Source organism: Pomacea canaliculata, linkage group LG11 (assembly GCF_003073045.1).
Source record: "Pomacea canaliculata isolate SZHN2017 linkage group LG11, ASM307304v1, whole genome shotgun sequence".
NCBI classification, from domain to species: Eukaryota; Metazoa; Mollusca; class Gastropoda; order Architaenioglossa; family Ampullariidae; genus Pomacea; species Pomacea canaliculata.
The window spans coordinates 15330957-15343763 of record NC_037600.1 but is presented as its reverse complement, the minus strand read 5'-3'; the positions used below and the strand labels follow the sequence as shown (position 1 = coordinate 15343763).

General features: G+C 37.7%; 1 protein-coding gene across 1 annotated transcript; it reads left to right on the top strand.

Moving 5' to 3' along the window:
• Positions 1 to 428: 428 nt before the first annotated feature.
• Positions 429 to 11130, top strand: LOC112575895. The gene is made up of 10 exons (XM_025258027.1): positions 429 to 512; positions 2099 to 2296; positions 3144 to 3373; positions 3552 to 3770; positions 4799 to 5155; positions 5446 to 5974; positions 6168 to 6465; positions 7708 to 7985; positions 8764 to 8937; positions 9096 to 11130. The coding sequence occupies exons 1-10, from the start codon at positions 498 to 500 to the stop codon at positions 9147 to 9149; spliced, it is 2352 nt and encodes a 783-aa protein (XP_025113812.1). The 5' UTR covers positions 429 to 497; the 3' UTR covers positions 9150 to 11130.
• The last annotated feature ends 1677 nt before the right edge of the window (positions 11131 to 12807 follow it).

The window sequence follows — 12807 nt, the reverse complement described above, 5'->3', positions numbered from 1 at the left end:
ATTTCACACTTGTGGAGCACACAAAGTACATGGCTGTAGCAGATTCCTACATTCCCATGAACTGTCTGCCTGGATTACAGGTAACACAAGGATCTCTTCAGCAACCTTTTGTCTACCAATTTAAACTAGAGTCAAATACAGTGCCTAAGCAATAACAACTAAACAAAATAAAACATATACAAGCCTTTGTCAAAAATCTGTGATAAATATATTTACATATTTTTCTCATCTGAGCTGAGCCACCTCCCACTCCCCATACTCTCGTGGTCTTGCGATCTACTCATGGGCGACGTGCCAAGCATCACAAAGCCAAGCCTGAGCTCTGTACCTGGCCCAGCTGAACATACAATAATGACTGAACACGTTTAGACTTGTTTAGCCACACCGCCAGTCCTACAGCAACTAATCATGACACCCTGCAAGGGTATATAAGGATCAGACTGGGTGACATTTTGATATTTATCGTTCCCTGCTGGTACAGTACACTTGCGAATAACATGTTTGTTATTGAGGTGAGTTCCAAACATTTAGTTGCTTTAATAATTGCTGGATGAAGGTGAAGATAATTTCTTTTTTTTTTTTTTGCTTCATTTGATTTTTCGTAAGTTCAATTTTTTTTTTTTTTTTTTTGGTTAAATCATTATATAGAATAAAAATTGGCATTGTCTTGATGAGCTTAATTTATTTGTATTACCGTCGTGAACGCTCATTGCTCGTCTTTAAAACAATCTGTCACCAGTCTTTATCATCTATTGCTACAAATAATTGAACTGACTTGGTGATGACAATGAAAATGAGGGCAATATTAAGTATTTACGTGAATATAAGCTACATACGATGTCATGTTTTTATCATCCTATGCTCTAAAGTTTTCATGGAGCATTAGTAATGGTTGATTCAGCTTCTAAGTAAGCAATAGATTATCGATTCCATAACGAGTGATATTCTGCAAGCTGATTTTTTAGGTTTGTTTGGACGACAAGTCTACTTCTTCACATTCGTAAGCCAGTTTATCCTCTGGCCACCCCGGTGTCTACTACCCTCCAAGATACCTTAAAGTATAGTTTTCAAGGATAGTCACATGGGCAAAGAAAAGACCAACTTTGACTGTTGCAAGTGGAGGTTCCTGTTACCTGTGGTTAGACTAGTACTGAACTGGAATGCTGTTGTTGTGTCGACATTGGAATACACACACACGCAATGCTAATCGATGTTTATCCTAAGAGGACGGCGAGTGGTCTGACTGGTTATAGTCTAGAAAAAGAATTCATAGATTCTTGCAGATGATATGTTGCCACTGTATTTTTTTCTGCTTGCTTTTCACTAAAATTCCTTCAGCACACAGAGAAAAATACAGTTCGAGAACTTCTCCCTGGAATTTAGAGACCCTGAAAGCCAGCACTGGCCCTGAGACAGACGACCTTTCCGGGCCTTTGCATTATTAAAGCGTGTGTATGCCTCATCCATATATGGAAATGTCCATTTCTTTGTCTTGCTTAGAAAAGAGCGCAAAACTGCTCGTAGAAATTTCCACTGGCCCTGAATATGCCCTTGTTTGAAAGCTCAATGAATTCTCTTTCTGCTGATACACAGATGGACCCAGTTTTTCAAACGGGTGACTGAGTTGCTATGTATCAAACATTTCCTATTTTCACGAATTCTGAACAAAATAAGGAGCATTCTGAAATCAGGGACCGTGTTTATTGATAAAATTTACATATTTCTAGATGCTTTTACCAAAGGTGAATTTTAGGGTGGACAAAGAAAATGTTCAAATTTCGTAATATGCTAATTTCTCAAAATGGTTGAAAACTACGATTTTAATCAAATTTGAGGGGATGTGTCCTTAAAACTTGATTTTACATGTGTAATGCTTTGGTATTTTTTCTAGAAAATTCTTTAAAAAAAAAGAAATAAAAGGCTAAATTCGTTCTACTTCACTGTATAAGTAAAAGAAAAAAAAAGAGAGTGCATGTGTTTTCAAGGTGAGGGATAGGGGTAAGGGTCATTCCCTTGCAAATACACGTGCAAAGACATCTCAGACCTGTGAGAAGTTTGCTGTAAACTTGCTGATCAGTGCCATGTATTTACTTCATAGTTTCTTCGTAGTCTGTTGGGCTCCTCCAACCCACCGCCGCCTCCGCCACAGATCCCCAGGCCTCTGTTGGACTACGATGAGGACCTCGTTTTTTGGAAGCCCGAGGACTGGTACCCAGCGCTGTGTCCGCCAGAGATCCCCAAAAAAGAACTACTTCGAGACGTAGACTTTACGAGGGTGGACGAGGAAGCCAGAGAGGTTTGAGCGAAAATATTTACTATTAACAAATAGCACTAGCACTAAAAATACTCACAGAATAAGAAAAAGAATACATGTAAGATGAAGTATGTAGCAAATTCATGTAACAGGAGGTCGAATGGCACAATATAGTCGATTACCTGCGCAGATCCAAATTCTAGTCCACAGGAAATATAAGGATCAAGAACATGGTTTGGAAAGCAGAAAAAGGAAAAGTTGTTACAGGATGTAACGAAGACAAAAATCATTCCTAGAAAAAAAAGTAGGGAAATTTATTTTAGTAATTTTTTATCCCTAATTACCTCTGAGAACAACACGTGACATTATGGCAATCCTTCGACGTGTAATACATCTGTGCGATTAATACTGACATCTTCTATCATAAATGCTATAGGGCCCCATGCTAACATTAATAATCCCCTGCAAGTAGTGTGAAACGTACTGAGATGTTCACAAGTTTAAGGCTACAACATTAACATTCTTTGTCATTTTCAGAATTATTCACATCTTTGCCTTAAAAATATTTTACATGTGTTTTAGTATTGCACGTTGTATCAAAAGATTTCAATTGCTAAAGATGTGTTAAGCTATAGTTTGCCTCTGAAAAGTTTATTTACAATCAGGTCGATCACGTAAAACGACCCTGACGTCCAAGAAGAAGAGGAAGGAAAGCTATAGCAAGAATAGCCATTAAAATACAGAGTTCATCTCAAATAAAATTACAAAGTGTACATTGCATGCAATAGTGCCTAGATAGTAAAGCATTGCTTGAAGACGGTCACTTGTCAACAACTATGTTTGCATGTGTGTGTGTGTGTGTGTGTCTTTGGGCGTGACTTTGTTGTAGACAGAGGATTCGCTCAAAGAAAGTTTCGATCTACTTATCAATCATCTTACTAGGAATGCGGACACCGATCTACACAAGTTAAGATCCATTTTTGTGTGGATGGGGGATCAAGAGGTCGGATGTCGAGAAGAGAAATCAGAATGCAAAAATAAGCAGAGTCCTACATATTACCTACAGAAGGCATGCATAGATGACACATTCATCAATAAAATGTTTGCTAAGATGTGTAGGTAAGTTTTGTATCAGCAACTCGTATGGTGTGTGTGTGTATCTTTGAGCATGAGTTTATTGTAGACAGATGTTCTCATTATCATATTCATAAAAATAACATCTACAGTATACAGTAGTAGTATCCGAAACTTTCTGTGTCAAGACTGTGTTTCTAATGATCACTCTCATTTTACACAGAGCCGCAAAAATACCATGCATACTTGTGAACGGCCAGGCAAAAGGTGCTTCTTACGACCCTGGTGATGAGGACATTAGAGGAGAATGTACCTGGGCAGTTGTTTACGTGGCCGGCAGCTGGCGCTTCGTGTTTCCTCACTGGGCCTTTGTGTCAGTAATTTACTACCAGAAAGGAAAATGGATGCTGGTTGAAGATTCTGGAGAGGCTTCCAGACAACGGTATTTCATGGGAAGTGTTCTTTTTTATTTTACTTTTGCGAATGTTTATGGATGCTGTGGTGGTATGTACATTTTGTGCAGTTCGTTGCTGTGCAAAATATAATGTACACGTGTTCCGTTCGTTACGCTCGTATGAGCATCTTCGTTTTTAGTAGTGACGATGCCAATGTTCTTGTTGTTACTTCAAAAAGTAATTTAGGTTACATAATGTCTGATGACATGTCTCTTGATGAGCATGTTTCTCACATCTGTTCTGCATGTTATGAATATAGGCTCCATTCGCCATACTCTGTCCATCTCAACCACCAAAATTCAAAAACCACCAAAATTCATATCTGCTCATTTGTTCTGTCTAAATTAGATTACTGCAACTCTCTTCAAGCTGGCTGTCCACACTACCTTATTGATAAGCTTCAGAAAGTCAGCTGCTTGTCTCGTTTTTCGGACTCTCAAATGTGAATGTGTCACACCACTTCTTCACTCTCTTCATTAGCTACCAGTTACAGTCAGAATAGACTACAAGCTCTCAACTCTATGCTATGGATTCTTTGAAGGCTCCTCGACCACTACTTTACTGAAATCTTGTCTGTCCACACTACTGCGGGAAACCTTCGCTTCTCATCAGACTCCCCCATTCTATCCTCCCTCCCACAGAGACAGTCACATACGGACAACGGACGTCCTCCCTGTGTTCCTCTAAGCAGTGGAACTCTCTTGATCACATTCGCCACTCGGACTATAAAGCTACATTCACACGCTCTCTGAAAACATATCTGTTTACTAAGTATTATCCTTGAATTACTATTCTTAACTCCCTGGCTATACTGTCTGTCATGCTAACCATAATATCACGACTCCATCTGACACTGTTATAGTATCTACATCCCTTCATACCTTCATCCATTGATTTACTTTCTACTCTTATACTGAGCTTTGTGTTGATTAATATTATTTTTATTATTATTCAATCTAATCAGTAAGTAGCAATGCTATAAACACAGAACTTTAAGGTGATCTATATTATTCAGATTCACAGCAAATTATGGCTGTCAACTATCAGATTTTGATGAATTCTTCTGGCTTACCGACCCTGACATGATGCAATACATCTGTTATACACCTACCAAGGAGTATCAGCTGTTGCCTGAACCACAGACAAAAGAAAAATTTCTTGCTTTGCCTTGCTTCAATCATTATTATTTCTCATCTGGATGGTCTCTAATCGACCCTTTGACATGCGAGATCAAGACTGAACGTGGATGGTGCTTCATCAACTTCTGCAGTCCTACAGCAAGTTCTAAACTCAAATACGAACTGTTTTTCAATGAAAATCGTTCGAGGACATCTTTTCCGAAAGATTTACAAATTGATCATTATGTAACCATGTAAGAATCATTTACTACTTCTTCTGTTATTAGTAAAGTCACAGTATCAAGCTAAGCGTTTTAGCTTCCAAATAAGAATATTTGTTAGCAACAAACATAAATAGGTTGTTTATTTTAAACGCTTTCCACAATATACAGTTGAAAATAACGTTCGTATTGTGGTCTATTTGGCATTACTTCTATAATTTGAGCTTTGTGATAGTTTTATGTTTCAGTGGAAACAGTCAAACGTTTTACATTAATTCCTTTATAATTATTTCCTTTTTGTTGGCTTAAAAATGTCTTGTCAGATTGAAGAGGACAAATCAGTCAAAGTCAATAATGGCCAGACTTCCAGTGATTGGAACCTATAAACTTGAAGTGAATGGCGGTTTAGTAAAATTTCGGATTGTTTGTGAGCACGTGCCATCTGACATACGTCCCTTGCCGCCATGTTCAGAGAACGGACATGGATTTACGGAAGAAGCAGCCAAAAACGGTTTGTCTCAGCCTTCCCACACACAGGGAGTGGTGCCGGTGAAAAGGGGTGAAGAGATAGACTTAAGCTTTACGGTTCAGGAGGACATCGACATTATGGCCACGCTGGTCCACCATACTGGGAAACGCAAAAACCAAGACGTTCAGAAAGAAAAGGAGAGAGTGACAGTTAATGTAAGATTGCCGGAAGATGACCCGAAACCAGAGTATGCGATAATGATAGATATCATCAAAAACAGACTAGCAGATGAAAGTTCAAAACAAAAATTCACTAACATTTTGAGCTACCTGCTGACCAGCGATGAAACACTCAATGCCGCCATTGTGGACAAAGACAAGCAGGTGAAGTACACGTATAACTGGCTCACATTTTATAATCGATGTAGAAAAATTTAGTTATACCCAAATCAAGGTTAAATTAAGTACACTCTAAAGCTTCCACACCTGATCATTTATTAAACTTGTAACTAATCGAAATGCTTAACTGATAGTGATGGCACTAACAACAATATCTTTTTGTTCAAACCTTTACCAGGAACTTCTACAGTGCTACGAAGAACTTTATGACTGGGTTGCCAAGGATGACGAAAGACTGGTAGAACAAGCTGCCTTTCACGTCGAGATGGCTGATATTAAAGATCCTATATTAAATAGAAAAATTCGAGAAAAGAAGGCAAAGTTCAGTCGCATGCGGCAGGAAGTACTTGCCGCGGCGAGAGATAGAAACGTGGATCGGCTGAATCTTGCCTTGAGACACTGCATGGATTCAAACCTTGATTACAGAGGAGACGTAGAAGATGGCAAGAAAGTATTGTTGGCATTATGCAAGGAAGGTAAGAAACTGTTAGTGCTATAATGCACGGTATGAAAGTCTTATCGTTGTGATGCATTAAAAGAAAGTAGCATTAGTATAATGCAAAGAAGGTAAGAAATGTTATAAACAATGATAGAAGCCTTTGGTTTTACGTGTTAGTTTGTTTTTCAATCTGTTTTAAATAATGGGATATTTCTAGTAAGTTCGATTAAGTATAGCTTGTAACATAGAAACCTAATCGTTTGTAGCACAATGGAAGGTAAGCGAAACACACAAAAAATCGGGAAATTAATTTCTTTTCTAAACTCTTTATGTCAGACAGGAAAATTACATGTCTAATGCTATTTCCCAATCAGCATTAATCGGGACAACTAGGCCGTTGTTTATAGTCAATCACATTAATTTGTAGATACATAAATCATTCACTCTTTTCGAGCATAATATTCTTTAATAATAATAATAACAATAACAAAAATAACAATAATAATAACAATAATAAAAATGCAAAATTTGTAAAGCTCATACTCACACTCCTAAGGAGCATGCTCTTAGCACTTAAGAACAAAAACGAAACATGGACAACATACGAGGGACGGCAAAACAAACAAATAAAATATGACCCGTCTTCTCACGGCAAAGGCAAACACCAGGAGAGGGACCTGGAACATCAGAACCCTATACGAGATAGGAAAATCAGTTCAGGTAGAGAGAACTATAACATCAAGCTCCTTCGCCTGAGCGAGACCACGTGGAATGGCAGCGGCCAGAAAAGACAAGAGATACTATTATCAGCTCTGGACATGAAGACCCTGACCATGACCATACACAAGGATAAGCAGTACTGATGACACCAGAGGCTGCAAGATCACTAATAGTATGGGAACCAGTTTTCCCATGACTCATGTCAGCCAGGTTCAACTCCAAAGAAAGATCACCATCATCCAGAGCTGTGCACCTACCAACGCAGCAAAAGATGAGGAATGAAAAGGGCATAAGTAGGAATAAGAAGTTCATCTTAGGTGAAAAACGTTTCATAGCCTAATAAACTGGCAGTGTTGACAAATTAGACAACACTGAGTACCAGGACTCGAGCCTCGTGAGACGTTAGGTGCTGTTACTTACCCCTTTAGCTGAGTTGTTTACGTCTACTCCGTATTAAAACCACACAGCTCTTCCAGCTGCGATCCTGACCAGTTGAATTATAGACTGACGCATAAACCTGCCATTACTATATATTTGTTTGTGTTTATTTTCTTTGCAGATGTAAAACAAGCTCTTAAAAATCTTCAGGCCAACGAACTTCATAAAAGTCTGGATAAGGCAGCCAATAGCTGTATTAGTGAATGGGTGCGGGAACAAGCCTGGTTCCAGAAAGGGCAAGAAGCATACCGGAGACTAGAGAGGCTCCAAAGACAAAGACAGGATCTACAGTCACTAAAGGATGAAGAGAGAGCCAACATGATTAAACCTCCAGACTATGTGATTGATGTCCTTTTTGCCACCTATATCCTGCTTGGAGAAAGTGAAAAGGAACTTGATGTGAGTAAATGTTGCACAAAACTTTCATGAACAAAATTATGAATGCACGAGCAAATAACACATAAAAGTCAGCCTTACTTATAAGGTTTCCCTCAGCTACTTCAAATAGGTATCACAGGTTACACGTGATTCACATAAAATATGGTTTTGATAATTTGCCTACTGTGTTACAATTGAGTTCAGCTGTTAATTGTCTGGGTTGTGCAAATAGTAATTGTTTTTAAAACTCTGACTTATCATGTACAAATTAGCCACACAAAAGCATATCCAGTAAAAGCTATTAAAATGTTACGATCGCAACCTTATAATCTTGGTCTTCATGCATACACCTGTAAGTATGCGATCCAGTGCATATTTCTGTTAAATGATTAACTCAAAATCGTCAAAACCATTTCTGTGAATAAAGAACGATTGACAGTGATTAATCCATGAAGCAGGATTGCAATTTTTCTCAAGTTTTTTCTCAACTATGTATGTAGCTCACAACATTGAGGACAATTCCAAACGTTCGCACATAAACAGTTATTGCTTGTGACCATTTATTTAACATCGTCAAACCCAGATTAATTATTGGGTTCAGAAAGCCCTTTAACGTTTTAAGTCTCAAGTTTAAAACATGTACAGATAAGTCAGTCAATGAAAGTTTATGTTAAACATGAAATACTTAAAGAACAAAAAAGGGTTTTCAGTTCAAATAGTAATACTCCACATGTCTCAAACTAAACTGCAGAAGATCCAAGTTTTCTTTGGAAGAATTTGACAATGTGTTTTGTAACAGACGTGGCAAAATATCTGGAAAAAACTGAAACAAACGGGCGAAGATGAACTGTTTACCAAGGCGATCAGTTTTGACGACACTAATTTGAGAAGAAGACGTGTGGATCTTGCAGAAGATAAGTTAAAGAAATTGAAGCTTGGCGATGAAGGCGTCATCACACGCCTTCACTTGTGGGTAAGCACGTGCAATCTACGTTAATTAAGAATCACGCTCACATAACTAGTCACTCAGACTTACCTCTCTGATAACACGTCAACTATATTTCTTTAAAAACTTGACTACAGTGAAAGATGTTGATCAAAACACCTTCATATCATTGTTCACTTTTGCAGTGTTTGGAAAGGATTGCGACTTTCCGGCTGAGTCAGGAGATCACCATAAACTAACTTCGTAAAACTCAAGGATAAGCAAAAGGTTCAGATAAAGGTTATAATTCTTCTTCTCTGGTTTTGCTTTCCCTCTCTGCACCATCGATGACAAATTGATAACTACCTTGAGTTGAGGAGACTGATCATTGACCAATAATCAATGCTTACAACTAATTATTTAACAGTTTTAAATTTTTAAAACGTTTTTAATGAAAATCTCAGTTGTATGCCAGTCTGTTGGTAAGGTCTGTTAGTGTCTGCAAAGTGTAGGCTACAAATGGACCTTTCGTTTGAAGCTGATTGTCATGGTCAAGTAGGGTTTCATGCATGATGTTCTCTATGCTGATAAACAGCGCAAGTGATAGGAATACCATTGACGGAACCTTCTGTCACATCAACGTCCACCGAGATCAGTGTGACAAATTATCCTTCAGCTTTGAAATGAAGATTTTAGGAAAAGTTTCTTTAAAAGCTGATGAAAATAAGTATGTAGCTATTGTGGGGTAATCTTATCAAACGTTTTTACACTGTATACCTTGATCATTATTCAAATGTCTACGGTCTACCAGCGTACTTTTATTTCTGCGATGTTGATGGCTGCATAAAACTTTTACTCAAGATTAAAGACATAATTGAATGATGTCAAATGGCCTGCTGTATTATTATACAAACATTTTGTTGGCATTCTTTCAACGCTTTCCGATCGTTGTATGTACGAATCCATTTTTGTGGAAGAAGAGAGCATTCCTGGACTGTATACTGCGCCTTTCTCGCAAGATTTTATCGTTGATACTGTACTTAAGAATTTTTTTGAAGTTTATTTTAGATTAGACCACACAAAGATTGGACACTGACCTCTGTTTACTACTCAGCGTAAACACAGAGCACGTGACAAACATTTCTCTATCGTGACTGAAGGTTCAGAAGACGCATAGTCCTGTAAATAAAGTTCCCAGGCTCCATTGACTAATTTGAACTTTAAGTGAGCTTGTTTATTATTACATCATCCTGCATTACATTTATTAACATGTACACCATCTAAAAAAATTGCTGTTCGAAATATAAATCTGGTCTACGACAGGTTTTTTGTGAGTGCATAAAATATTAAACTGAAGGTAACACAGACTGATCCTTTTTTTCAACAAAATTATTAATGTCATTTTTCTGATATTTTAGCACTTAATTAATCATATCGTATCGTTAAACTCTCTCTTTCTTTCTTTCTTTCTCTCACACACACACTCGCAAAGAAATGTTTTGAATTATTTAAAGTCTAACCATTTTTTCAGTAGTTCTCGTGTTTGTATGCAGTGGTAGAAGTAATATATTTGTTGAAAATTAGAATATGTTGTCAAATATTTAACATTGGCATTGACCATTGAGCTAAAAGCTACTTTGATAATATTGTATGCTACATTTGCTTTAATAAACAAAATATTTGGGTTTTCTTTTCTTTAGCCTAGACTTCACGTTTTGTAAAAGATAACTCGTGTGTCATTGTCTCAAACAAATAAACACAAACATCGCCAAGATATGAAGCACAAATGCAAACTTTTATTACTATGATAATTGGAGATTATAATATTTATAAAATTTTTTCTATGTGATTTTTGTTTAGATAACATTTCTCATTTCAATTTCAAGACAATATGAAAATATGTTTTGTAATTCTTGAAATGTATTAATAAACCTTTTTTTATAAACAGAACTTTTTATAGATAGTAGCAAGATATAGTTATATATACAAAATGTAAAAATGTGTCTTCTTCTTGCATAAACAAGTAAATATAGCCGTGTATTTGTAGTCATATAAATATTAAGAGTAATAAATTTGAAAATATTTGCTTCATATAGATTTCACAGAGATGTGTGTTTGTTTGTGTTATTAATGCTTAATCTGAAACCTTATTAATTGAATTTTTTAAAATTCTTGCAGTGAATAATAAACATACTTTTTATTTACATTTGTGGCGTAGTGGGTTTGCAAAGGTGTAAGGTTTGTAAGTGTCGTAAGTTTATGTTCAAATCTCGTCTGCCGGCACAGGCACTTGTATCTGGACATCACAACTTTTGACTAACCTGGACTTTTTGGGGGACTTCCCACTCCACTTCTTCATTTTCCTAGTGTTACCTAGTCACAAGGCGGCCCGGTGGCGCAACGGTTAGCGCTGTTAGCGCCTGTCACCAATACAGTGAAGGTTGGCTGCCCTGAGTTCATTTCTCATCTCGGGCATGCTGTTCTTTCTCTGCATGTGGCATCTGTTTACAGGGCTGGCTGCCCTCCGCCAAGGACGGTCCCAAGCCCGGCTGAAAAAGGAGGAGGGTTGGGCGTGGGGCCAGCACCCCCACCCCGTGAAACAAATCCTTGCTACTAAAACATCGACAACAGTTAAGACTGTAGTCGATGGCCTATGCCCCAGGAGGGGCGAAGGGCCTTAATAATAATAATAATAACCTAGTCACAAGTGGAACAAGGCACCAAACAAACTGCAAACAGTCAACTATGACTCGTTCACTGTGAAGTGTATAATTCTGCATTAAGCAGACTTTGCCCTTCTAGGAAAATTAAAACATTACTTGTCTATTATTCCTTAAATATAGCAGTACACACCAAACAAACATTTTGTCATCAAAGTCCATCAGTAGCCCAAAGATGATGATGACTAAAAAGATGGGATTAATGGTATAAAAACGCTTCAGTTGATGCTTTCATTCGTAGATTATGCAATCACCAGAGAGAATGCCAATCTGTTGTTTAAAAAAATGAGACTAAAGATTGTTAGGAACAGGGGGTTGTTCCCCCTGTCTGTTGTTAGTCAGGGATTATTGCCCTTACCAGTATGAGAGTGTTTTTGTTGCGTCATGTTTCGCGTCAGAACCCGAAGTCATTTTATGACGCAATTTTAGAGGGACGTAGCGTGAAAATTATTTGGAAGGAAGCAGACGGCTGTGGGCAGTGAAGAGAGGAGGACTGAAAGTGTGGAGTGTCCACTTTGGATCTTATGTGTCGATCCCAGAGAATTTATTCTTAGTCGTCGACTAGGTGTCTGCCAAGTCAGCACTTACTCCTATTAAGAACCGGAACGTGTATGTGGTTTCCCCTAAAAGTTTTGTTTGTGGATATCAGCCAAGTGTTACCAAGACTGCACAACTTCTGGACCAGGGAAAGGGAGGAATTTACCAGGACGTTTTATTTTTGGGTTTCACAGATGTTCTCTTCAGGCAGTGCGGTGTGAGTAACTAAGACTTTAACGAAATATTCAAAAACATACAACTTTGATTTACAGGCCGCGGCGTGGAAGACCTACAGACTTTATATATATATAGTTCTCAGTATCGTGTGTGTGAGTTTAATGTTGACTGATATAAAAGTTTTGTTGCCCACGACAAATCTTTGTGATTTGTGAATGAAAGAACACGTAAGGGGACGTGTGCGTACAGTGAGTGCGAGTAGTGTGAAAGTGTGATTTGAACGCTTCCCTGACAAAGATAGCGGTAGGGGTTAACATAAGTAACATAACACAAAACATCTCAAACAGAAACAGAAATAATTCAAACAGTTTTTAAAAACAACTTATACTGCATTATGTGTAAAGCGTTTCAGTAGATAAAAGTTAGTTTGAAAATGGAGGGGACTGTTATGTATATAGAGATAAAACAAAGGCTATACCGTCGA